Genomic DNA, 26,823 nt, shown 5'->3' with positions numbered 1-26,823 from the left:
AGGAAGTAGTGACGATGGTTCGGGCTGAATTTCTGATGAAGGGTTTCGGCCCGAAACGTCGTCACTGTCTCCTCCCATAGATGCTGTCTGGCCTGCTGAGTTCTGCCAGCATTTTGTGTTTTTATTTATTTCCAGCATCTGCAGATTCACTTGTGTTGCCTTTGAAATGCTGTGATGGTCGTTTTGCGGCAACAGGACAATGCAAAAACATAAGTTGACTATAAGTTACAAAATAAACCAACGGTATAAAAGAAAGGAGTAATGAGATAGTATTCATGGGTTCGCAGACCACTGAGAAATTTGATGGCAGTGGGGAAGAAGCTGTTTCTAAATTATCGAATGAGGATCTTCAGGCCCCTGCAAGATCCCAGCAAGATTGTTGATGAGTCAGACTAATTGCGCCTGCGAGGAATTCCAGGACTTAATAGCATTTCAGTGACTGAACCTGGATGGTTTGATCACAATTATCACTAACAACCAGCAAAATTCAGCGCCAAAATGATGTTTCATTTATGGTGTTTTAAGAAAAAAATCCCAAGAACTGAAACTATAAGTGATAATATGTAGTTGCACAGATCCCATTATCTAAAATGTGTTAACACTTTACCATTACCCCTGTTAATATGATCCCTGAATTTAGAACCATCCACTCACTATATTACCTCATCTATAATTGATTTATGATCCAGTGGAAAGTATGACGTCAATTACTTAAAATACAGGTTACAGCATTTTGTGAGTATCATCTGTTCAGATTAGATGGCCAGGGAAAGAAATGAAGTTGTCTCAGATGTAAATTTCAACCCTATAACAGAGAATATGTAGAAATCATTTGTAGCATTACATTCAGCATCAATCCCCTTGTTAACCATTGGTCTAAGTTTAAGGTTTTATTTTGCCTGCTTTATGGGAATAATGAAGCAAACCCAGTAACTTCTGCATCTGGCTGGCTCAAAAAAACCATTTAGATTGTTGAAAAGCAACCTGCCAATATCCCATCAGTACCTTGGGAAAAATAATGCAAATATCTGCTGTAGTAGAGAAGAGCAGCAAGAGGTGGACATTCAATCCTGACCTCAAGTGCTGTCTTTATGGAGATTTCACATCCTGTTTCCTCCTGGGCTTCTGGTTGCCTCATTATGTTGAGGGGTTAAGTGGTCTCTGCAAATTGCCCCTAATATGTAGGTGAGTGGAAGAATCTGGGGAGTGTTAATGAAAGTAGTAGGAAAATAAAAGTAAGATTAGTGTTTAATGTAAGGTACCACTGAACCCCATACACCTGCCTTTTCATCATAACCTTTGAAGCCCTGATCAATCGGGAAACTATCAATTATCGCCTTAAATATACCCACAGTCTTGGCCTCCACTGCTGTCTGCAGCAGAGTATTCCACAGATTCACCACTCTCTAGCTAAAAAGATTCCTCCTTATCTCTGTTCTAAAAGGTTGCCCCTCAATTTTGAGGCTGTGCCCTTGTTCTGGAGACCCCCACCATGGGAAACATCCTCTCCACATCCACCTTACCTAGTCCTTTCAATATTCAGTAGGTTTCAATGAGATCCTCCCACATTCTTCTCAATTCCAGTGAGGACAAGCCTAAAGCTGCTAAACGCTCCTCATATGTTAACCCCTTCATTCCTGGAATCATCCTTATGAATCTCCTCTGGACACTTTCCAATGACAACACATCCTTTCTGAGACATGGGGCCCAAAACTGTTGACAATACTCCTGGTGCTGTCTGACTAGCATTTTATGAAGCTTCAGCATAATCTCCTTGTTTTTATATTCCATTCCCCATGAAATGAATGCCAACATTGCATTTGCCTTCTTTATCTCAGATTCAACCTGTAAATTAACCTACTGGGTTTTGCACGAGGACTACCAAGTCCCTCTGCACCTCTGATGTTTGGATTTTCTCCCTATTTAGATAACAATCTGCATTTTTGTTCCTTTTACTAAAATGCATTATCATACTTTTCCCAACACTGTATTCCATCGGCCACTTTTTTGCCCATTCTTTCAATTTCTCTCTGGCCTTCTGCAATCACATTGCTTCCTCAGCACTACTTACTCCTCCACCTATCTTCATATCACATGCAAACTTTGCCACAAAGCCATCAATAATACCGGAAACACCTTGGTCTAGTGCCTGTGCAAATCATTTGCATAATTTGAAACACATGACCATTCTGTATTCAATGGAGAGAATTGAACATCATCACACAACACTTCATTAGAGATGCCAGAAAGGGTTCACAATACATTACAGTATAGCTGTGTTGAATTTCATATTGTTATGAATCTCAGTGTTATTGAAAGCACTGAAAATGACTGGAGACCGTCTTTAACAGGGCATTAGCCAGATCAGTTAAAAACATATTTCATTAGAGAACTTTTAAACCTGAGTTATTCTAAGATGAGAGCGTGCCTTTAAATTGGACTCCCAGTATTTCGTTGTGGCATGATAATAAATAAATTCCACATCAATTTAACATTCACCTGCTGTAACTCAGGGGAAGTATTCATTAAGATTTCTAAACTTGAAAATACATACTTCTTTTTCTGTTTTTTAAAGAAATACTAATATGATTTGCTTTTTTGAAATTGGATTATGAATTGACATCTTCTGAACCAATAAACAGTTGCCACATAGAACTTCATTATGTCTGTACTAAACCTTTGGTATTTTTGCAAATGAAATGATGTACAAATATTCTGTGGAATATCATACTCAGCCTTTCTATACAGTTCTGTTTCCCACTTATGGGAAGACAAGTTGGATTGCATTCATCTGCAGCTGCAACTGTGTGAAATGTGGCTTGTTCTTGCAGAAACACGGCTTGAGAACAGCAGCCATGCACCATCAATCGACCAGCCATGACATTCAGGGAATTTGGCTATATTATTATTATTTTTATATATCTGTTGTAACTATGTTTTCTGCCATCATAGTTATATCTGCTACGTGTGCTGTATATGATTGTTGGTACTGTGTTTTGAACCTTGACCCCAGAAGATCGCTGTTCCATTTGGCTGTATTGTTGTGTAAGGTTGAACGTCAATTAAAGTTGAACTTGAACTTATGTATTGCCAATTGCTATAGATGTTTCAAGACTGATTGGTTCTATGAATCTAAAGAGAAATTTTCAGGAAAATTTAACAAGATCATAATTGTTAGTGATTTTTGTGTTGTTGCTGCAATTGTCAGTCTTTAAATGTTTATATTTTCGGTTTGAGAGAAATCACAATCTTAATTTAGAACTATGCTACCTTCAAGGTAGAAACAGAAACAACATAATCAGCTTACATAGATAGTGACTTCCATTGCTCTGAACATCTGGATTAACATGAGCGAAGTGGCTAACCCTGCGTCAACATAGTTTTTGTTAGTAATAGAAATCTGTTTTTTATCCCCTTAAATTTCCTAATGTATAGAGTCCTATTTGTTTGAGCATAACCCAATTCCATTCACCAATGGAATTATTTTCTTTGAAAAAATGTTGTGCATGAGATTAAAAACATAATTTGTAGTTTTGATAGCATTTCAAAAGGCATCTTCAAAGTGCCCAGTGTATTAGGTAACACTATTAGGATAGAATGGAATACAAGGGCTTGGGTTGAGGATGGATAAATGGCATCATGTTGACATGGATTAGGTGGGATGAAAGAGCTTGTATCTCTGTTGCATGCTTCTGTGATGATTTTGTCTGATTATAGTTGTAACATATGAACCACTGATTATCATTGCCTGAACATGTGCATCCACCAAAGTAGGACATAAGAGATGCCTTTTAACATTTTCAATAATTGGTTCAAAACACTGATGCAAGAACTAATTATAGATGTAACTTCATGATGTCCTCATCCATCCTGCTTTCCTCATTTTATGTCTTCTCAACCATGGGTCTCGCCTTCAGCTAATGGTGAAAAGCAGCTCCATTTAAAACCAATAAACTTGTACTTTTTCTGACAAAGGTCAATTTTGAAAGTTTAAAATTTTGTTCACATCAGCATGTTACTTTCCACCATAATCTCACTCTGTTTACCTATATACCTTGTAATTCCATCACAGGATGAAGATTGATAGTCTTTACTACACTTGTTCCTGTTAGGGATATCTCCACACAAGATTAAACAAGACTTTTAAGAATTATGATGCAATTTCCTTATATGAATATCTGGTAGAACTGCTACCTCACAGTTTCAGAGACTCAGGTTCAAACATTCTCTCAGTGCCCATTTGGATTTTCACCTTGGTGTTCTGGTGTTCTACGTCCCAAAAATGAGCTTGTTGGAAGTTATCCCTGGTGTGTAGTGAGTGGAAGAATTGGGAATGGGGATCGTTGATGATACTTTTGGGGACATACAAGAGTTGAGATAGTATTAGAAACAAAATTGATGCTCGATAGTGGGTCTGGACACAGTGGGCCGAAGGTCCTGTTTCCATTTTATCTCTTTCTGCTTCTAACTCTAAAAAAGGAGACGAAAGGACACTCCAGCTGTGGTGTCTTCAAAGCCCTAAAGCTTAACCAATCGAGTAAAAAGTAATGACAACTTTCCGAGTTATTTGTTGTGCTGGCTTTTTTTAAATCTTGCAGTAACTCAGATCCAGAGCTCTGCAATCATTTATCACATCATTATGCCTTTTACTATATTTTCTACCAACAGGGACAATTTCATTTTTTTCCATATTACGCTCCCTTTTGTAGACTCTTTGCCCACTCACTTAACATATCCATATCCTTTTGTGGCCTTCTCATATCCTTTTACATGATTTACTGCCTGCTTTTTTTGTCATCAACAAATTTAGCATCTATACCATCTATACCTTTAGTACGTTCATCCAAAATTAAAAATACTGATCACTGATCCCTGTAGCACACCACTTATAACGTCTGGCCAACCAGAAAAAAAATTCTTCTTTGTTTCCTGTTGGCTATCTAATCTTCAATCCATCCCAAAATGTAATTTCCTATATGATACGCTTTCATTTTCTATAATAACCTATGATGCGGCACCTTAAAGCCATCTGGAAATCTATATGTACAACATGTTACTTATTCAAAGAATGTAATAAGTTGCCATAATAGAGTTTCCCGTTCAGAAAAATGACCATAAGACCATAAGATATAGGAGCAGAATTAGGCGATCTGGCCCATAAAGTCTGCTCCGCCGTTCAATCATGGCTGATCTTTTTTTTCATCCCCTCAACCCCAGTTCCTGGCCTTCTCTCTTTGATACCATGTCCAATCAAGAACCTATCAATCTCTGCCTTAAATAAACCCACAGCTGCACACGGCAACAAATTCCGCAAAATCACTACCCTGATTACCTTGATTTTATTTCCAATCATCCTGTCCTGATGTCTTCAATCAGAACCTGTATAAAGGTAATCTAATTGAAACTTCTCAGAATCTAGAGGAATTTATAAAATTAAAGCCAACTGTTCAAATATCTCTCAATTGCCACTAGTTTTAATGCCCCACATTGAAAACTCAGACCAGTTCACTATGCCTAATACAACTTGTTCAGTTCTACTTCCCAGACATAATTTATTGAAGTTTCCTCCCTTCCTTCCAATACCCGACTTAAAGCCATTTCTGGCATGTTACTTGTGTGCTATATAGTAAAGAAGTTTGTTTAATTCACGTGTTATCTCCTTGTTTTCTGTAGCTTATTTCCCAGACTTCTAAAAATGTCTGCAGAAAATATTTCTCTTTATTATATTTTGACTAAATTTATGTTGTACTCTAATTTTCCCTTTCTTATTAAAATATTAATCATTCATTTTAATATTCTGTCAAATTTATGACCTACTGCCATTTTTTTTTTCATTTATATACCTTTTAGGCTTTGATATTGTCTTCAATTTATTTTTAACTTACAATAGAAAATAACTCACACCACCTCCCCATGGATTTTTCTTTGCTATTGGAATCATCTAATCTCCAGATTCTGAAAGGCTCTTTCAATGTCTCCCACAGTATCTCAGTTGACTGAACCCATAATCAGAGCTGCCAGTTCACGCTAGGTAGCTCAATTTTAAGCCCTCTGATTGTCTGTATTTAAGTTTAAAACATTTGCTTGCATCCATTCTCGTCTATAAAACTGAATGTAATATTTGAACATGGTCTGATTATCAATCTTTCAATGCCATAATAAGTATACTGACCATGTAGACAAAGAATTCAGAAAATATTCTCAGGGTTGTTACAGCATTGTTATTAGTAACTGCTGATGGTAAGTTTGTAAAGAATGTGAAGTACGTCATGAGAGTGTTCTAACTGACATGCACATTCCAGAAACGACGGGGTATTTGTCACAATTTATACAAAAGCCAAATGTTTCCTTTTGCATGACAATAAATACAGAAAGAAATGGGATTATGTTGTCCACTCCACAAATGTCTTTCATAAGTTATGAAATAAATATGCAATATACCTTTTTTTAATCACACAAATGAATGTTGATTTCAAGATTGCTGGCAATATTTTTTATATATGATGGAACCAACTCATGGGATCCTTAAATGAACCCCTAAATTCATATTAAAATATGATCTCACTTACCCAATGATAATCCACATTTTCTTCCATTTTATATTTCACGGGACCCTCATTTTATTTCATTCTATTACTCAAAATAAATAGGATCACTAGGGCAAATTGCTACGCTCTGATTTTGATGTTGGTTTGCTGAAGAGCAGAGTTGGAGTCAGGCTCTTGTTTAGAGAGATGGAAAAACTGAAGGATCACAGTTGGAATTGGTTTCTTGACCACTGCCTGGAATTAACCTCAAGAACAATCCTGAATCAGGCAATGCTAGAAAACATTTTGCAAGAGAGCTTCAGGGTTTAGGATTACTAGGTGAGGAAATGAGCAGTATAGACTGATACATTACAATCTTAATTATGCAGCCTTATGTAGGTAAGCTTGATACCTTTAACCATTTCTAGCACGGAGGAGTGATCTCATGAAGGAGTTAAAATGCTAGGATATTTCCGTGAACTATATATGTGAAATGGGAAAAATTGCTTTTATTCAAAGTTGCTCCATCTCTAAAATGGTTGTTCAAAATCAGATGAAGGAGCAAATGCAGCATTTAGCCCTCACAGAATTTGCTTTCATCCAAGCATATATTGTGTTAGGGAAAAGTAAAGTTAAAAAGATTAAAAAGGAAAGAGACAATGTAATACAAATAAAAAAGGCTTTATGGTTTAAAGTTTTGAATCATTTGTGTTTTACATATGTGGATTTGAGGTTATAGCATTGTGCTATTCCTGACATTCTGAATCAATCATTACAGTAGTCAAGATATGTGAAAGCTAATATATATAAAAATCCTAAGAAACTTGAAAGTCTGTTGGGTGCTTAGGGGTTAATAAGAACTGGACTGGACCCAATATACATAAAAACACATCAATGCTCTTCTAAACAGTAATATATACTGATCGGAAAAATAAAGCTAAGAATAGTTCCCCATTTTTTAAAGGTCTTTAATGACAGATCTGACCTTGGTCATGTCAGTTTGAAACTACATTCTGTGAACAGAAATAGAAAATCTGTGCACTTAGCTTTCATTGTGACAGTGAATGAATGAATTCCAGAAAATAAAAAGCACAGTTCAATGAAAATGGCAACTCTTCAGTTTCATTTAAAATTACCATGACAATATTGGGAGGACCAGGTCTCACTGTATACAGCAATGGCACTCATTGACTCATCTGCATATGAATTTCAAACTGCTTTTAAACTTCACAAATGGTGTAGCAAACAGTACGTTTAGTCTTTACAGGACGATCAGCAAACAGCTGTGTGGAATGTTCATGTCACAACAGTAAGTCAACTTTATGATGGAGATTTGCAAATCAAAGCAGCAATTAAATTAGTAAATAAATAAGAAAATGAATCTCAGGGTTGTATATGGTGATATTTTTGTACTTTGATAATAAATTTACTTTGAACTTTTGAACTTTGAAGTCATGTGGAACGTGGTTAATGTCTATGACTGCTGCTGTAGATGAATGATTTGTTAGAGTTTTATAGCTTATTTTGATGCAGCTATCATTCAGAGGACAGAATTTCAATTAGTTTATTCAAACTATTAATGATTAGGAGATTAAGTTTTAATTTAATTTTTGAACATTGAGGTAAACCTTTTATCGTGACTGGCATAAATATTATTTTTCTGCCTATAAGGTTCAGAATCTACCTGAAATTAAATGATGTTAACAGAAGTTAGAAGAATGCACATCAGAAATAGATACTTTTTTGATCCCAAAGGAAATTATAGTGTCACAGTACTATTTCAAGTGCACAGATATGCAAATATTAAAAGAGAAGCAAGAAAGGATAAAAGATGTTGGTTCAAACAGTCTAACAGGAGGAGGTCATCACTTCCTCAGCTATTGGATGACTCATTATAGAGCTTAATGGCTGAGGGTAAGAATGACCTCATATAGCTCTCTTTTGAGCAGTGCAGTTGTCAATAGCCTGTACCAGTTACAGAAATAGTGCCACCTAATATGATGTGATATCAAACCCTAACATTTCTGCTGGGTGGAGTTGAGTGCAACACTCTCCTGCTGCAGGATGAATCTTCCCTCCCATCTGCAGCGAATCCACCAGGAGACTATGTTGTAATTAACAGCAATGAGCCGTAGAAGGACTTATCTCAAAATTCACCCAAGACGCTAAGACACTTGGCACATCATGAGTATATATGAAGCCATGCAGGATAGGGTTATGCTGTTATATGGTACATACAAAGATTAATAAAAAGCACTGTAAAGTTTTTATAATGTTAATTTTCCTCTTATAATAGACATACAACAGTTCATAGTGATAGCTCCTCTTGGGAAGTTTTGAAATGAGTTCACTTTGTGTTTTACCATAGCAAAATAGTGTTGCGAGTTAACAAGTCTGGAAAAAAATTTGCTCCTGATTATTAAAGAATACAATAATGTTATGAAATATTTCAATCAACAATAAGTGCATAGTGGAAGTAAAAATAAAATCTTAATTGTAGGTAGAGAATCATCCCCTTACACAATTAGCTTACAATGATGAATCAAAAAAGTTGGTACCCAAATATTAAAATTAAATTTACAATTTGGTTAAATAATGTTAACAAATGCAGAGTTTGCAGCATTAGTAACCCAACCTGGCGTTCCTTAAACCATATCTAATGATTTTTTTCATTTCTTGATGTGCATCAAGTAACAAGTGTACTGCTTTGTAACAAGTATAACCCATTGAATACTGCTGGGGGGAAATGACCCATCATATCACGGCAGCAGCTGCCAAGCTGCTGGCACTGTGACTGGCTCTGAGACTCGTCAGGGAAGGGTAAAGTCAGGGCAGTGCGATAGTTATAAAGGATTCAAAAGTTTGGGGAACAAAAATGAGATTCTGTGGCTGCAAAAGGGACTACCAGGGTCCATAATGTATTGGAGCAGTTGCAGGATATTCGTAAAGGGAGGGGAAATAGCCAGAGTTTGTGGTATATATTGGCAGAAGAGGGGAAGAGGTTCTGCAGAGCTATAGAGCTAAGAAGGAGGTTGAAGAGAAGAACCTCCAAGTTTGTAATCTCAGGATTATTCCCTGTGCCCAGACTGGTGCGGGTAGGATTAGGGTGACAGCATGGATGAATAAGTGCCTGCAGAGATGGTGCAGGGGACAAAGTTTCAAGTTCTTTGAACCTTTTCTGGGGAAGGGGTTACCTGGATAAGAGGCTTGGGTTGTACCTCAACTGGAGGGAAACTAATATCATGGCTGGGAGGTTTGCTGATGCTACTCGGAAGAGTTTAAACTAGTTTTGCAGGGGGGCTGGAAGCAGGATCCCCAGGTCAGTAAGGGAAGGATTGGACCAGAAGGTAGATGTCAGGTAAAGTATTGAAAGGCAAAATCGAAATACGTAACGGGTATGATGGGTCAGATAGTCTGCACTGTGTATATTTTAGAGCTAGGAGTGTTGTGGGTAAGGTTGATCAGAGCAAGATTAGAGCATGGATCAGTACGTGGAACTATGATGTTGAAGCCATTACTGAAACTTGGTTGAGAGAGGGGCAGGAATGGATGATTAATGTACCAGGTTTTCAAAGTCTTAGAAAAGATGGAAGAGGAGGTAAAACAGAGGGTGGAGTTGCACTACTAATCAGGGACAGTATCACAGCAGCACTCAGGGGAGACATAATGGATGGGTCAGACGCTGAGTCCATTTGGGTGGAACTCAGGAATAGAAAGAGCGCAATCACACTGATAGGATTGTACTGCAGCCCCCAACTACCATTAGGACATTGAGGAACAGATATGTAATCAGATTAAGGGAATATGCAAAGATAATGGGGTTGTTGTCATGGGGGATTTCAACTTCCCTAATATAAACTGGGACCTTCTTAGTGTAAGGGGTTTGGATGGAGCTTAGTTTGTTAAGTGTATCCAGGAAGGTTTCTTAAATCAATATGTGGACAGTCCATACTGAAGGTGGCATGCTGGGCCTGGAGTTGGGTAGTGAGCCTGGCCAGGTGACTGACCTTTCAATGGGTGAGCAGTTAGGGAACAATGAACACAACTCATTAACTTTCAGGATATCTATAGATAAGGATAGGTATGGTCCTTGTGGGAGAGTTTTAAATTGGAGTAGGTCAAATTACGAGGGCATTCGGCAGGATCTAAGAAGTGCTCATTGGAATACCTTTTCTCTGGCAAGTCTACTCAGAGATGTGTGGGGTGTTTAAGATCAGTTGCATGGAGTATAGGAAAGGATATTCCTGTTAGAAGGAAGGAGAGCAATTGAAAGTTAAGAGAACCTTGGATGTCCAGAAAGGCAATACATTTAGTCAAGAAGAAAAAAGAAAAGTGTGCAAAGCTTCAGAATTCAGGATCAACTGAAACACATGAGGAGTACAAAGAACCAGAAATGAACTAAAGAAAGGAATTAGGAGAGTCAGGAGGGGCCATGAAAAGGCCTTGAAAAATAAGATTAAGACAAATCCCAAAGCATTCTATACATCAAGAGCAAGAGTAAATGGGTAACTAGGGAGATGGTGGGACCACTCAAGGATGAAGTCGGGGGAGAGGGAGCACTTGTTCGAATGCACAGAATGTAGGTGAGGTACGTAATGAGTACTCTGCATCGGTATTTACCAACGAAAAGGATGTGGAGGACCAGAAGATCAGTGCAGAGTGTATAAATATGTTAGGATATTTAGAGGTCAAGGAGGAGGACATGTTGAGCCTCGTGATGAGTATTAAGGTGGATAAGTCCCCAGGAACTGATGGAATTTACCACAGGCTATTGAAGAGGCTGGAGACAAGATTGCTGGGCATTTGACCAATATCTTTGTGTCCATTCCAGCCACAGGCGAGGTCCCAGAGGTCTGGTGAATGGCTAATGTACCTCTACTTAAGGGAAAATCCTGGGAACTATAGACCAGTGAGTCTCATGTCAGTTGTAGGGAAATTGCTGGAGAAAATTCTTAGGGATAGGATATATGAGCATCTGGAAATCTATATCCTAATTAGGGAGAACCAGCATGGCTATGTGTTTGGCAAGTAGTGCCTTATCAATTTGACTGAGATTTTTGACTAGCTGATGAGTGTAGGGCAGTGGATGTTGTCTACATGGATTTTAGTAAGGCGTTTGAAAAAGTCCCTCATGGGAGGCTAATGCAGAAGATCACGATGCATGGGATCCACAGCAAATTGGCTGTTTGGATGCAGGCTGGCTTGTGTGTAGAAGTCAGAGGGTAGTGGTTGAAGGGACATATATAAGCTTGAGATCTGTAGTTAGTGGAGTTTGGCAAGGATCTGTGCTGGGATCTTTGCTGTTTGTGATGTATATAAATGACCTTGTTGAAAATGTAGATGGGTGGGTTAGTAATTTTGCAGATGATACCAAGATTGGTGGAATTGTGAATAGTGTAGAAGAGCGGCAAAAAATACAGCACAATATAGATCAGTTGCAGATGTGGACAGAGAAATGGCAGATGGAGCTTAACCCAGATAAGTGTGAGGTGTTCTACCTCAGTGGAGCAAATGCAAGGAGACAGTACACTGTTAAGGGCAAGATCCTTCACAGTGTTGCTGAGCAGAGGGATCTTGTGATCCAAGTTCATAGTTCCTTGAAAATGACTGCACAGGTTGATAGGTGGTTAAGAAGGCTTATGGAATGATGCTTTTATCAGTCAAGGCACTGATTTCAGAGGAGGGGGGGCGGGTAAAAAAAAAAAAAAAAAAAAAGATTTCAGAAGCAAGGAGGTTATGCTGCAACTTCATAGAACTCTGGTTAGGCCACGTCTGGATTATTGCATTCAGTCTGGTCGCCCCACTAAAGGAAGGATGTTGAAGCTTTGGAGAGGGGGCAGAAGAGGTTAACCAGGATGCTGTTTGATTTAGAGTGCATGTGCAATCAAGAGAGGTTGGATAAACCGGCACATAATTCTCCAAAATTTCTGCCATCTCCAATGGGATCCCACTACCAAGACATCTTACACTCCTCCCCACTTTCTGCAGGGGAGGGATTACTCCCATGCGACTCCCTTGTTTATTCATCCCTTCCCACCGATCTCCCTCCTGGCGCTTATCCTTGCAAGTGAAACAAGTGCTACACATGCCATACACCTCCTCCTTCACTACCATGCAGGGCGCTAAACAGTCCTTCCAACTGAGGCAACACTTCACCTGTGTGTCTGTTGGAGTAATATACTGTGCCTGGTGCTCCCGATGTGGCCTCCTGTATATCAGTGAGACCTGACATAAATTGGGAGAGTTGTTCACCAAGCACCAATACTCCGACCGCCAGAAAAAGTGGGCTCTTCGTGTGGCCACCCATTTTAATTCCATTGCTGATTCCCACGTTTATCCATGGTCTCCCCCACTGTCATGATGAGGCCACACTTGGGTTGAAGGAACAACACCTTATATTCCGTTTGGGTAGGCTCCAACCTGATGGAATGAACATCAATTTCTCAGACTTCTGGTAATGCCCCTGCCCCCACCTTTACTATTTCCAATCCCCTTTTACCTCTCTCACCTTATCTCCTTGTCCATCCCTCGACTCCATCTGGCGCTTCTCCCCCCCCCCCCCAACTTTTATCTCTTCCATGGCTTTCTGTCTCTTTCACCTATCAATTACCAAGCTTTTTACTTCATCCCTCCCCATTCAGGTTTCACCTATCATCTTGAGTTGCTCTCACCCCTCCCCCCAACCTTTTAAATTTACACCTCAGCTTTTTCCTCCAGTCCTGCTGAAGGGTTTTACACAATACTGTTTTGACAATACAGTTGCTGCCTGGCCTGCTAAGTTCCTCTAGCATTTTCTGTGTGCTGCTTGGATAAACCTGGGTTGTTTTCTCTGGAGCATCAGCGGCTGAGGGGAGATCCAATAAAGGTATACACATCTAAATGTGTGATAGTGCTGAAGATGAGGTATCTAGTGTAGTGAGGAGAGGCTGATGATAGGGCAACATTGCAGTCAATAGGATGAGTTGCAATGTAAAAGACAGACAAAATTGAAAAAGATGAAAACAGGTCTGAAGATGTTATATTTGAATGTGTGCATATATGGAATTAGGTAGATGAACTTGAACCACAGTTGCACATTAGCAGGTAAGATGATGTAGACATCAATGAATCATGGCTGAAAGAAGATTTTAGCAGGCAGCTTAATGTCCAAGGATACATACGACTGTAGTTGCGCGCAAAGCGCTACTAAAGAAAACACACGGAGGCAGAGAGAGCTGAACTCAGAATGACTTTACTGATTCAAACTCCCCTCCCATGGGTCCCTGAGACCAGCGGGGCAGGGGTGACGTCAGACCGTTCCCGGAAGGTCCGTCCGAGCAGACCGTGTGTCTGCCTGCAGTTCCCGATGGTGATTCAGGTCCCGCGTGTGCGGACTGCCACACTATATCGAAAGGACAGGCAGGATGACAGAGGGGGTGTCGTTGCTCTGTTGGTAGAAGATGAAATCAAATCATGAGAAAGAGAAGACTTAGTGTTGAAGGTGTTGACTGGGCATTGTGCAATGAACCAGAATTGATTAGAGAGCTTAGGGAACACTTAGGGAAAGTGATCATAATAAGATTAAATCCACCCTGAAATTTGAGAAGAAGAAGCTAAAGTCAGGTGTATTGATATTAGAGTAAAGGAAATTACGGAGATATGAGAGAGGAGTTGGTCATAATTGGAAAAGAACACTAGCAGGGACGATGGCAGAGCAGTAATGGCTGGAATTTCTGGAAGCAATTTGGAAGGCACAGTACACATACCTCCCAAAGAGGAAGAAGTATTCTAAGGGGAAAATGACACAACCGTGGCTAACAAGAGAAGTCACAGCCAACATAAACACCAAGGAAAGGGCATATAATAGAATAAAAATCAGTGGGAAATTTGAGGATTGGGATGTTTTTGAAAACCAACAGAAAGCAACTAAAAAAGTCATTAAGAAGGTAAAGATGGCATACAAAAGTAAGCTATACATAAATATTAAAGAGGACACCAAAAGTTTCTTCAGATACATAAAGTGTAAAAGAGAGACCAGAGTGGATATCGGTCCCCTGGAAAATGATGCTGGAGAGATAGTAATGTGGGAAAGGAAATGGCGAATGAACTGAATATGTATTTTACATCAGTCTTCACTGTGGAAGACACTAGCAGTATGTTAGAAGTTCCAGGTGTCAGGGATCATGAAGTGTGTGAAGTTACCATAGCTAAAGACGAGGTTCTTAGGCAACTGAAAGTAAATAAGTCACCTGGACCAGATGGTGTACACCCAAGGGTTATGAAAGATGTGGCTGAAGAGATTGCAGTAGCATTTGTAATGATCTTTCAAGAGTTATTAGATTCTGGAATGGTTCCAGAAGGCTGGAAAATTGCAAATGTCACTTCACTCTTCAAGAAGGGAGAGAATTAGAAGAAAGGAAACCATAGACCAGTTAGTCTGACCTCATTGATTGGGAAGATGTTGCAGTTGACTATTAAGGATGAGGACTTGGAGGCACATGATAAAATAGGCTGTAGTCTGTATGGTTTCCTGAAGGGAAAATCTTGCCTGACAAATCTGTTGTAATTCTTCAAAGAAAAACCAAGCAGGATAGACAAGGAGAATCAGTTGATTTTGTGTACTTGGATTTTTAGAAGGTCTTTGACAGGGTGCCACACATGAGGCTGTTTAACAAGCCACGGGCCCATGTTATTACAGGAAAGATTCTAGCATGTGTAAAGCAGTGGCTGATTGGCAGGAGGCAAAGAATGGGAATAAAGAGAGCCTTTTCTGGTTGGCTGCCAGTGACAAGTGGTGTTCCACAGGGGACTGTGCTGGGACCGATTCTTTTTATGTTATGTGTCAATGATTTGGATGATAGAATTGATGGCTTTGTTGCAAATTTTTTTTAGACTATATGATGATAGGTGGAGGTGGAGGGTGGCTAGTTTTGAGGAAGTAGAGAGGCTGCAGAAGGACTTAGATTTGGAGAATGGGCAAAGAATTGGCAGATGAAACACAGTGTTGGGAAGTGTATGGTCATGCACTTTGGTACAAGAAATGAAAGAGTTGACTACTTTCTAAATAGTGAGAAATACAAAAAAACTGAGGGGCAAATGAACTTGGGTGTCCTTGTGCAGGATTCCCTAAAGGTTAAGTTACAGGTTTAATCTATGGTGATGAAGGCAAATGCAATGTTAGCATTCAATTCAAGAGGACTAGAATATAAAAGAAAGGATGAAATGTTGAGACTTTATCAAGCACTGTTGAGGCCTCACTGCCTCACTTGGGGTATTGTGAACAGTTCTTGTCCCCTTAGAAAGGATGTGCTGAAACTGGAGAGGATTCAAAGGAGGTTCACAAAAATGATTCCAGAACTGAATGGCTTGTCATGTGAAGGGTGTTTGATGACTCTGGGCTTGTATTCACTGGAATTTGGAAGAATGAGGGGTGACTTCATTGAAACCTACCGAAAGATGGAAGTCCTTGATAGAGTAGATATGGAGAGAATGTTTCCTGTGGAGGGAGAGTTTAAGACCAGAGGACACAGCCTCAGAATAGTGGGGCATCCTTTTTGAACAGAGATGAGGAATTTCTTTCACCAGAGAGTGGTGAATCTGTGGAATTCTTTGCCACAGGCAGCTGTGGAGTCCAAGCCTTTATGTATATTTAAGGCAGAGGTTGATCAGTGGCTTGAAGGATTACAGGGAGAAGGCAGGAGATCGGGGCTGAGAAGAAAATTGGATCAGCCATGATGAAATGGTGAAGCAGACTCAATAGACTAAATGGCCTAATTCTGTTCCTATATTTATGGTCTTACAAGATTATGAGTGGCATAGATAGAGTGGACAAAGGTGTCTGTTTCCCACGGTTCAAATATCTAATATCAGAGGGCATGAATTGAAGGTGAGAGGGGGTAGGTTCAAGGGGAATGTGAGGGGGGTGTATTCAGAGAGTGGTGGATGCCTGGAATGCGCTGCCTGGTATGGCGGTAGAGGCAAATACATCAGAGACTTTTAACAGATGCTTGGACAGGCACATGGATGTAAGGAAGATGGAGGGATATGGACATGGTCTAGGTAGGAGGGATTAGTGTTTAGGCATTTTTGATTTTCTTTTCAGCAGTTTTGGCTCAACATTCTATGTTCTATATTCTATCTCAGTTGAATAAGCAACACTTGTTGATGTTGCTTCCTTGAAAGTTTAATGGGTAAAGGTATCTTGCTGTTTAGCTCTCATTCAACATCTAGCTCTCTAGATCATCCAGGATATCATAACCTGTCTCTCTTGTGTAGTTCTGTCCATCTCCCTATCCTCTCACCAACGCATTCTGTAAGTGTTGCAAGTTTTCAGCAAGGGTATCATTCTCTTTTGAAGAACAACTCGGGTGTAATCCTAACCAAAATCTGGTTCTCTCAATAGACTTTCTAATTTTGTTCCAGACTTTTAGAATCCATTTTTTGGGTACTTAGTTAGATTTTGTTTGCTTGAATAAAATTACATAGTACTTTCTAATGAAGAACTACATTAAATTTGAATATTTTGATCAATTATATAGAGTACTCATCAAATTATATTTTTAAAAATTAATATGCTTTCACTTTCAGATGGCTTCTAATGACCACTTTAGTGTGGAGTACACTGGGAATCCCCACCCTGGGGACTTAATTGAAATATTTAGACCAGCGTATCAACACTGGGCTCTGTACTTGGGAGATGGCTATGTTATAAATGTCACACCACTAGGTAAGGTAAATGAACAGCAAATAAAATATCAGGGTTTAAAATGTTTGTCCTCGCTCTGTTTAAATTTGTGAATTTTAGAATTAACTTAGATACATCTTTCATAAGTATCTCAATCCCAATAAAGTACATTCTTTCTGAATATGCATATATCAATTCACCTTTCAGAACCATCCTTATTAATCTTTATTCAATTCCTCTTTGGCTGAGTAGCATCCTTTCAAAAGACAGGGCTGACTACCTTCATAAATTTTTTTAAAAACTGTAACTACTGAAATACAGATTGAGCACAGTAACTAGTGAAGAGCCTCTGCCAGAAATGTTGACCATTCAGTTCATCCATGGATGTTGTCAGATCTGCTGAGGTCATTGTGGCGAAGTTTCTTCCAGTCAATAAAATTGATGCACCATCAATAACTCACACTGAGACGTAAGGCGAGATATCGGCTTTTATTGACTGGAAGAAGGAACCAGGAGTGAGTGTCCATCATACTATGACCTGGAGACTGAGGCCGAGCGTCAGGCCTCAGATCGCCTTTATACAGGGGCCTGTGGGAGGAGCCACAGGAGCAGTCAGCAGGGGGCGTGTCCAGATGGACACTCATTGTCATCCAGCACTCAGTGTGTGTTGCTCAAGATTTCAAGCATCTGCAGAATCTGTTGTGTCTGTAAACACAACAGATGTTAGAAATTCCCAATCAGGCAGTATTTGTGGAAGTAGAAGCAGAGTTAATATTTCAAGTTGGTACCCTATTATCAAAATAGGACACTAGTTAAGTTATTGAATCCAGGGATGTGAATTCAATTCCCTTCGTTGCTGGTGATCAGAGGTCATGACCTGAAGTATTAAATATGCTTTTCTCACATTGTACTGCCTTACCTACAAAATATTTCCATCATTTTGTTGTGCTTTTTAATTTTCTAGCACCTGCAGGTTTTGCTTTCTAATATGCAGCATTTTATATTAAGATTACATGGAAAGACTGGTTCTCAGAATCTGACCACACCTATATCCACCATACATGTGCTCTTTTCTATCAGCCTCTCCTGTATCTGTTTGTTTAAGTTTTAAAAGTTTAGCTGGTATACACAAAAATAAAGATTGAAGCAATTGTATAGCTATAACAACATGAGTATATTTACAGTGTTATTGTAAAATCACATTTAAAGTGTTGCTTTATTTATACAAATGAGCATTTAATGCTTTTATTTTTCCCTAATCTTTTCCTTATACTAAACCTTAGCAGAGGAGGGGGCCCCAGCTTCATTCACTAGTGCAAAGTCCGTTTTCAGCAGGAAAGCAATGGTAAAAATGCAGCTGCTTAAAGATGTTGTTGGACAAGATCCTTTCAAAATAAATAATAAGTATGACGATAACCACATACCTCTACCAGTGGATGAAATCATTAAGCGAGCTGAGTTTCTAATTGGACAGGAAGTGTCCTACGATTTGCTCGGGAATAACTGTGAACATTTTGTCACTTTACTTCGTTATGGTGAGGGTGTATCTGACCAGGTATGTAACTTTTACCGAAAGTGCACCATGGCGTAATTCTTTGCATTGGGGAAGGGTAATGTACTTAGATTCAGATCTGAAGCCGTACATTAAGAGGAAGATCTTAGGCTGATGAAAAGAGTTTCGGCATCTTTGCATTTCCTCTCAGTGATTGTTGATAGTGATTATTACTCAATTCATATTGTTGAAAGTACAGATCAAATCCTATTGGCCACACAGGATTGAAAAATGAATATTAACATATTGTAATACAACAAGTAGATGAGAATATTTCTGTACTTGTAGTCAACTGATACAATCTTTTCTGTAAAATGCATATTTTAAATTTCTGATTAACTTTGAAAATAGATATCAGTGATTGCTTTTATAATTTATTTAATTTTCAATATTTTTCTAATTTTACTTTTTACTCCAGGGTGTAATAACATTTTTACAGATGTTATTCTAAATAATCTTTTCCATATTTACAAGAGAAAGGCCTTGCAAATAAATTATGAATTAGTTTTGAATTATTAACTATTATTCTTAAAGAACCATATTTTATTATTGAATTGAATTGACATTATTACTTTCATCCACATATATGAGGAGTAAAAATGTTTACGTTACATCTCCGTCTAAATGTGACAATTTATATGACAAACTAGTTTTCAGATCTGAAGTATTTTAGCACACTTTTTATAAAAGTAAAGCAACAACGAGTGATGACTATGACATGGCTTATCAATTTTCCATAGCAATCTAATCAATAGATTCCCAAAACTGCTGACCAATTGTTTTAATGCATTGTTGTATTCTCTTTTATTTCCTTAGGCAAACAGAGCCATCAGTGCCATTTCCTTTGTAACAGCTGCTGCTAGTGCCTTTTCGCTGATTGGATTGTTCCAAAATAGGTCGAGACAAAGAAATTATTAAGTATTTGCTATAAGTGAATACTTATTAACAATTAAAAATAAATTACTGTATTTATGGTTTGATGTTTTTTGTTATTTTTGTTTTTAATTTAGCTATTTTAAAATATTATAACTACATTTAGCCAACATTATTCAATTACTTTTTCAGAGGTAGACCAAATTAAATGATGCTCAAAAATACCGAGCATTGTTTGTAATATTAAATTAATACAGGAATATTTTAATAATTTGTCAATTAAAAAGTATGCTTAATATTTTTAATTCATAGTAAATTTTACTTGCACATTAACAAATCAATAGAGGTGAAGTATAAAACGAAGTGCAATTACTACATTGTTATTACAAAGGATAGGGACAGAAATTAATTAATTTGGCAACATACTGTCAAGATGTCAAGTAAGTCAAAATCCTCAGAAAACAGCAGTTCACAAAAAAACTTGATTATGTGCTCAATTTTTTGATTATTTTCATTTTGTGAAATACCAGTCGCTGTACTTCATTGGAGAGAAAGAGAGAAGGAAGGGAAAATAAAAGATAACTGAAAAGGAAGCTACATCAGCCCTGAAGCCATGTTAGATAGGGTAGGTCTGATTAAGTCTCACATAAAGTACACATTCTCTTAATTTCTTCAGAATAATTCTCAATCTGCCATGAAAGTGTCTTCTGTAAATGGAGTTGCAGTCATGTTGATGAGGGAAATTATCAGCCCACAAAATAAGCAGGATTAAAAATCATAAATAAGATCCAGAACAGTGAATTGAGATAGATGCTGGGAAAAAAAAAGTTATCAAGTAGTTTGATGCTTTTTATAAGTTTTATCTGATAGATCAGTGACAAATGTAACACTGGTGGTTAAGGTGATGCAAACACTGTTGAAATTCATAACAGTTTGTTTTTGATAAAAATGGAATGTGAAAAAAATTGCTTTGTAAATTTGCATAGATAACTTTAACTAGCTACATGTATAATCAGGGTTTACCAACATGTTATCTTAAACTACCCTGTCTGTATTTTTTTAAGTTCTGATTAATTTTATTAATCATTTTTGTTACTTAGTTACATCAATGGTTGAGTTGTGTAAGAAGTCTCCACCCCCAATAGAAGAAGTCAGAAGGCAGTTCAAACTCATTTATTATTTGCAGTATTGGTTAAATTGGACCATACTTATTATGATGATGCAACACATACAAAATGCTGGAGGAACTCAGCAGCCAGACAGCATCTATGGAAAAGAGTAAATTGTGGACGTTTTGGGCTGAGAACCTTCATGAGGACTGGAAAAAAAGATGAGAAGTTAGAGCAAGGTGGGGGAGGGGACAAAGTAGTACAAGGAGATAGATGATAAGTAAAACAGGAGTGGGGTGAAGTAAAGAGCTGGGAGGTTGATAGGTGAAAGAGATAAAGGGCTGGAGAAGGGAGCATTTGATAGGAGAGGGTAGAAGACCATGGATGAAAGGGAAGGAGGAGGAGCACCAGAGAGAGGTGAGGATGGGGAATGGGAATGGTGAAGGAAGATAGGGTGCAATTACTGGAAGTTTGAGAAATCAATGTTTGTGCCATCAGGTTGGAGGCTACCCAGACGGAATACAAGATGTTGCTCCTCCGACCTGAGTGTGGCCTCATCGTGGTAGTAGAGGAGGCCACAGACTAACATGTCAGAATGGGAATGGGAAGTAGAATTGGTGTGTGGCCACCAGGAAATCCTGCTTTCTCTGGCAGTCGGAGTGCAGGAGCTTGGCAAAGCAGTTTTCCGATCTACATCAGGTCTCACCAATTATACAGGAAACCACAGCAGGAGCACTGGATACAGTTGATGACTCCAATAGTCTCACAAGTGAAGTGTCGTCTCACCTGGAAGGACTGTTTGGGGCCCTGAATGGTAGTAAGGGAGGAGATACAGGGAGTTGCACCCTCCTTAACCATTCCCATTTCCCTCTCTCATCTCATCATCTGCCCATCACCTCCCTCTGGTGCTCCTCCTGTTTCCTTTATTCCATGATCTTCTACCCTCTCCTATCAGATTCCCCTTCTCTAGCCCTTTATCTTTCACCTTCCCAACTCTTTGCTTCACCCGTCCCCCTCCCCTAGTTGCTCCTCTCACCTACCACCTTATATTTCTTCCTCCCCCTCCCACCTTCTTGCTCTAATTTCTCATCTTTTTTTTCCCAATCCTGATTAAGGGTCTCAACCCACATCAGCTGTACCCTTTTCCATAGATGCTGTCTGGCCTGCTGAGTTCCTCCAGCATCTTGTGTGTGATGATTGGATTTCCAGCATCTGCAGATATTTTTGTCTTTAATATGATGATTATCAATATCAAATAGCTAGTTTATATTAATCAGAATTTGAATTGAGATTACCCATTTATATATCATCTGTGTCCTCTTAGTGGTAAAATCTAAATTTACCTGTCAAGATAATTTCAATATGCCTTAACCAAATGCTTTTCCCATCCTATCCCCACAGTTGGAGTCATATATTATAGCTTAGAAACAGGCCCTGTGTCTCCCAAAATCCTTGTCCACTATCAAGTACCTATTTATTAAAATGCACTTTCATTCATGAGTAATAATTTCATTTAATTTGGGAATCAAGTATCATTTCATTAAAATGTCAAATCCTGAGCTTTACTAATATTGTAAATTGATTTCTTATTCCCCACAGATGTGACTTGTACTACTGTTATATTTCCAATGTTAATGAGAATTTACCCTTCAACATTTAAGCATTTATTGGCAAGAAAAAGAGTAACAAATACTCATAAATAGACCATTTTAAGATTTATCTTAATTTACAGAACTTCTCCAACAAAGTTGAAACTCATTGGACTAAAATGTTACTCCAGAGCAAGAGGACTAACAGAATCCTTGTAAAAGGTACACTCATGCAAAAGAATTTAATTCAACAGATTCATCAAATTGTTTCTATTTGAACTATTGCAAGAAGGGTGCAAAACAAAGTTGGTGAATATAGTACAATTTGAATACAAACATCTACTCAGTTTGCATTACGCACTGTTCAGATATATGAAACCTTAGAAACAAGCTAATAAGAATATTTAACAAAATAACACAGAGTAATAACAGAAGTATTTATTTGAAGGAGGGAATCTATTTGTGTTGGAATCAGCATCACATTGATTTGCTGCCAGATATAAAATGATCCTAATGATACCTACTTATAGACTAGTGGTGTGGGTCCCAATTTTTAAACATTTATAGTACATACTGATTGTTTTTTAAAATATAACATTATACTGCTTTACATAAACATGCACCTCACACTTCAGGCCATGCCACTCAGGGACTTGTGCTAATATTATTTTGTGGCTGTCTCTGCTGGATCCTAACTGTATGTGCTGTGTGTGACTATATATACCAAGGTTTGTACCTTGGCCCCAGAGGAACAATGTTTTGTTTAGCTAAAGACACGTGCATGGTTGAATGACAATAAATATGAACTTGATAACTTCCAAACAACTGTGCAACCTGTAAAGGAGACAACACAAATTGAAATATATCGTAGTTGCCATATTCCAGGAATGAAGTTTCAATTATAGATCAATGAATCCAGTTTGGGTGTCTCATTTATCGCACAATAAAAATCTTTATTCGTTGAGTGCAAAATCATTCTTTATATTTCTTAAGCAATTATTGTGATGCAATTGTTTGAAGTACATTCTGTACATACAGAGGTACATTTGTTTTAATGCAATAAGGCAAAGCTACACATCAAAATATAAAAATAGTGCATGAATAAGGAATTTATTATTAAAGGGAAATTTTCAATATTTGTGGTAAACTGATAAAAATTGAGAGGCTTGATTGCTATATTCTTCACGAACAGCTTCAACGGACTCTGAATTAGCCTGGTCCTATATACAGTAAACAATTTGATGTCTGGTGGCAGAAATAATTAAGCAACAAAAATTATATGGATTATTTGTCGCTGTTGTTAATAACCAACAGCAAAAAACATAGTGATTTACACGGCTTTCTTGAAATACAGGATACATTTAAATCTCGTTTCAGAAAATACAATAGTAAACAGTCATATAATCTTTTCAAGTACCTCTTATGGGCTAATAATTTTGATTGAATAGAAAGCACATTATACAATAATATGTTATTATGAGCTCAATTGTGATGAACAGGGAGCATGATGTAATATTGTAAATAAAGTGAACTGCCAGAAATTCTTAGTATTTTCATGTATGCTTAGCACACAAATTATTTTAAAATAATTTTCATTGATCCGATATTCATAATAATACCTTGGTATGTAACAAAAAAACTTTACAAGGACCTTCAATCAGCTGGTATTGTAGGGATATAAAAGGATTGCTAAATATAAAATTAAAATTCATTGTTAGTCTTACAAATAAGCTTCTCGAATTACTTCTTTGTTGCAGTTTTCCTCCTCAGCTTGCTGTGAAGCAAATGCTGCAAATCTGTTTTGTGATTCTTTATGAATTTTATCATCTTCATAGCTTATTTTAGAGTTTTCTTCCAGAACCACTTCATCCAAAGTACAAGGTGTTGTATAATTTGAACTATCTCCTGGAGGCCAGTTTGTGTCTTTCTTTATTATTCTCCGTATCTTCTTGTAGCGCTTCACAGATTTGCATTTGTAACACTTTTTCAGCAACACCCAGAGATGTCTGTTTTCTATTATAATTCCCTATTTAAAGAATATCAGCTTTATTTGTAAGTACATTACGCTTTACTTGTCCTGTAACTTTCATTTCCAATTGCACTAAGAAACTTGTTATTTTAACATAAGGAGTAGCTATTGCAATCAGTATTAAAAAAAAAACACATGACCATTCTATACTACAAGTTATAAGCTTATGGTAATAATATTAAATAATGACATATTTTCTTCAGTCATTATGCTGGAAGAGCAATAGAGCATTCATGGACATGGGCGTCAAGGCCAACTTTAATCTTCAGCAGAGACAAAGGAAACAATCGAGGAAAAATTTTCTCATAATATAGAGAAGTACATATACAATCTCATATAGTTCTCATTATAAAGGCACTCATTTTAGTTTTCAATTGCTTGTGACACTGGATATAGAGAATCAATACCAATGGCTATCTTGTGCAGACGCAGATTACAACTAGGTCACAAATTGGAGCAGAACATTAAGATTTAATTAATTCACCACATTAATTATCCATACTGTCTTTGTGATTGTTTTAATTACAAATTCTCCCATGCATAATGGAAACTACATGTAAGATTCATCATGTTGTAATTATAGCTATTTTAGCCATAAGCTACATTATAGTTCTTACACTGGCAAGAATCAAATTGGATAAAGGTTTGCAATGGACTTTACAATGGAAAAGATGTTAGCATATAATTAATGTACATTTTTCATATATTATAAAATGCTTATAATTCAAATTATTTGGAATACATGAGTGTCTCTGAGAAAAGTGGTCTAACATGTTAGGAGTTGCTAAAATAAGTTGCTAAAGTACCACATAATAATTAACATAATAATAATCCACATAATTAAGCACTTGGCAAGCACCAATGAAAAGAATTTAGGTTTAAGTGGAGCGGCCATTGTATGAGTAGGTCAGTGGTAGAGCGAGGGGTTGAGGCTTTGGTTTATCAAGGCTTTAGTGAGCGGAGGCATAAGCCATAGGTAGATTTTTTTTCAAGATTTATTCGCTCTTTCTTTCTTACTGCACATTTAGAGCAGTGGGGTTGCAATGTTCCTCTTGCTTAATATGGGAAGGCAGGAAGACCCCCAGTGTCCCTGACAACTACACCTGCAAGGAGTGCAATCAGCTTAGCAGTTGGATCTCTGGCACTGAGCCTGGCTCTGTGGCTCAGAAGGGAAAGTGGGAGAAGAGGAGAGCCATAGTGATAGGGGATTCGTTGGTTAGGGAACAGAAAGAAGGTGCTGTAGACAAGAACGTGATTCCTGATGGTATGTTGCCTCCCAAATGTGAGGGTCTAGGATATCTTGGATCGAGTCCTCAGCATTCGTAAGTGGGAGGGTGAGCAACCAGAGATCATGGTTCATGGAGGTACCAATGGCATGGGTAGGATGAGTGATGAGGTTCTGCAAAATCAGTTCAGGGAGTTAGGTGCTAAGTTAAAGGACAGACCTCCAGGATTGTGATGTCAGGGCTATTTCTCATGCCACGTGCTAGTGAAGCTAGAAATAGAAAGGTTATACAATTGAACATGTGCGATGCAGGAGGGAGGGCTTCAGATTTTTGGTTCATTGGGCTCTCTTCCAGGACAGTTGGGACCTGTACAGAAGGGACCATTTGCACCTTAACTGGAATAGGACTAATATCCTAGAGGGAAGTTTGCTACTGCTGCACAGGGGGTGAAGGGGAAAGAGTTAAACTAGAGTTACAGGGGGATGGGAACCAGAATGCTAGAACAAATTGTGGATGTGGAGAAAGCCTAACTATAAAATCAGGAGTCAAAAGGTTGAGCATGGTGGGACTAATGTTGTGAGTTGTACATATTTCAATGCAAGGAGCATTGTAGAAAAGTTGAGTGCGCTTAGGGTATGGATCAGCATGTGGAATCAAGACACTGTAGCCAAAAGTGAGACTTGGTTGCAGAAGGACCAGGATTGGCAACACGGTGTTCAAGGGTTCCGTTGTTTTAGGTGTGAGAGATCAGGAAGAATTAAAATACAAACGTCTGTAGATAGGTTGGCATAACAAGTCAGGGAAAATGTCATGGCCGTGCTCAGTCAGAACAGACTGGAGAACTTAACTAGTGAGGCATTATGGGTAGAAATGAGGACTAAGAAAGGTATGACCATATTGATGGGATTATTTTATAGACCATCCACAGTCTGTAGAAATTAGAGGAGCAAATTAGTAGAGAGATTGCAGACCATTGCAAGAAACATAAAGGTTATGGTAGTAGGTGAATTTAATATTGACTAGGACTGCCGTACTGTAAAAGGACCAGCTGGGAAAGAGTATGTCAAATGTGTTCAGGAAAGTTTCCTTCATCAGTACATAGAAGTCCCAACCAGAAAGAGTGTGATACTAGATCTCCTTTTAGGGAATGAGACAGGGCAGGCGAAAAGTTTGTGTAGGGGAACGCTTTGCCTCTAGTGATCATAATGCCATTAGTTTCAAGGTAATTATGGAGAAGGATAGGTCTGGTCCTCAG

At 38.2% G+C, this 26,823-nt stretch overlaps 2 protein-coding genes across 3 annotated transcripts in view; one reads left to right on the top strand and one right to left on the bottom strand.

The window, feature by feature from the left end:
* Window positions 1-19,660, top strand: part of plaat1 (phospholipase A and acyltransferase 1) — a 47,926-nt gene extending 28,266 nt beyond the window's left edge. Inside the window, exons 2-4 of one of the 2 annotated variants that reach the window (XM_059945686.1) lie at window positions 17,094-17,232; window positions 18,477-18,745; window positions 19,559-19,660. In XM_059945686.1, coding sequence (XP_059801669.1) covers window positions 17,094-17,232; window positions 18,477-18,745; window positions 19,559-19,660 — 510 coding nt within the window. Of the gene's footprint in view, window positions 1-17,093; window positions 17,233-18,473; window positions 18,852-19,558 lie in introns of those variants that run through there. The other variant, XM_059945677.1, reaches the window with a different exon arrangement.
* A 4,373-nt stretch (window positions 19,661-24,033) lies between these two features.
* atp13a3 (ATPase 13A3) overlaps window positions 24,034-26,823 on the bottom strand; it is an 85,606-nt gene continuing 82,816 nt past the window's right edge. The window contains exon 29 of the mRNA XM_059986907.1: window positions 24,034-24,339. Coding sequence (XP_059842890.1) covers window positions 24,034-24,339 — 306 coding nt within the window. The remainder of the gene's footprint in view (window positions 24,340-26,823) is intronic.

The sequence above is a fragment of the Hypanus sabinus genome, chromosome 2 (assembly GCF_030144855.1).
Source record: "Hypanus sabinus isolate sHypSab1 chromosome 2, sHypSab1.hap1, whole genome shotgun sequence".
Taxonomy (NCBI): domain Eukaryota; kingdom Metazoa; phylum Chordata; class Chondrichthyes; order Myliobatiformes; family Dasyatidae; genus Hypanus; species Hypanus sabinus.
Note: the sequence above shows the minus strand (reverse complement) of the source record. Positions and strands in the feature narration are given on the sequence as shown.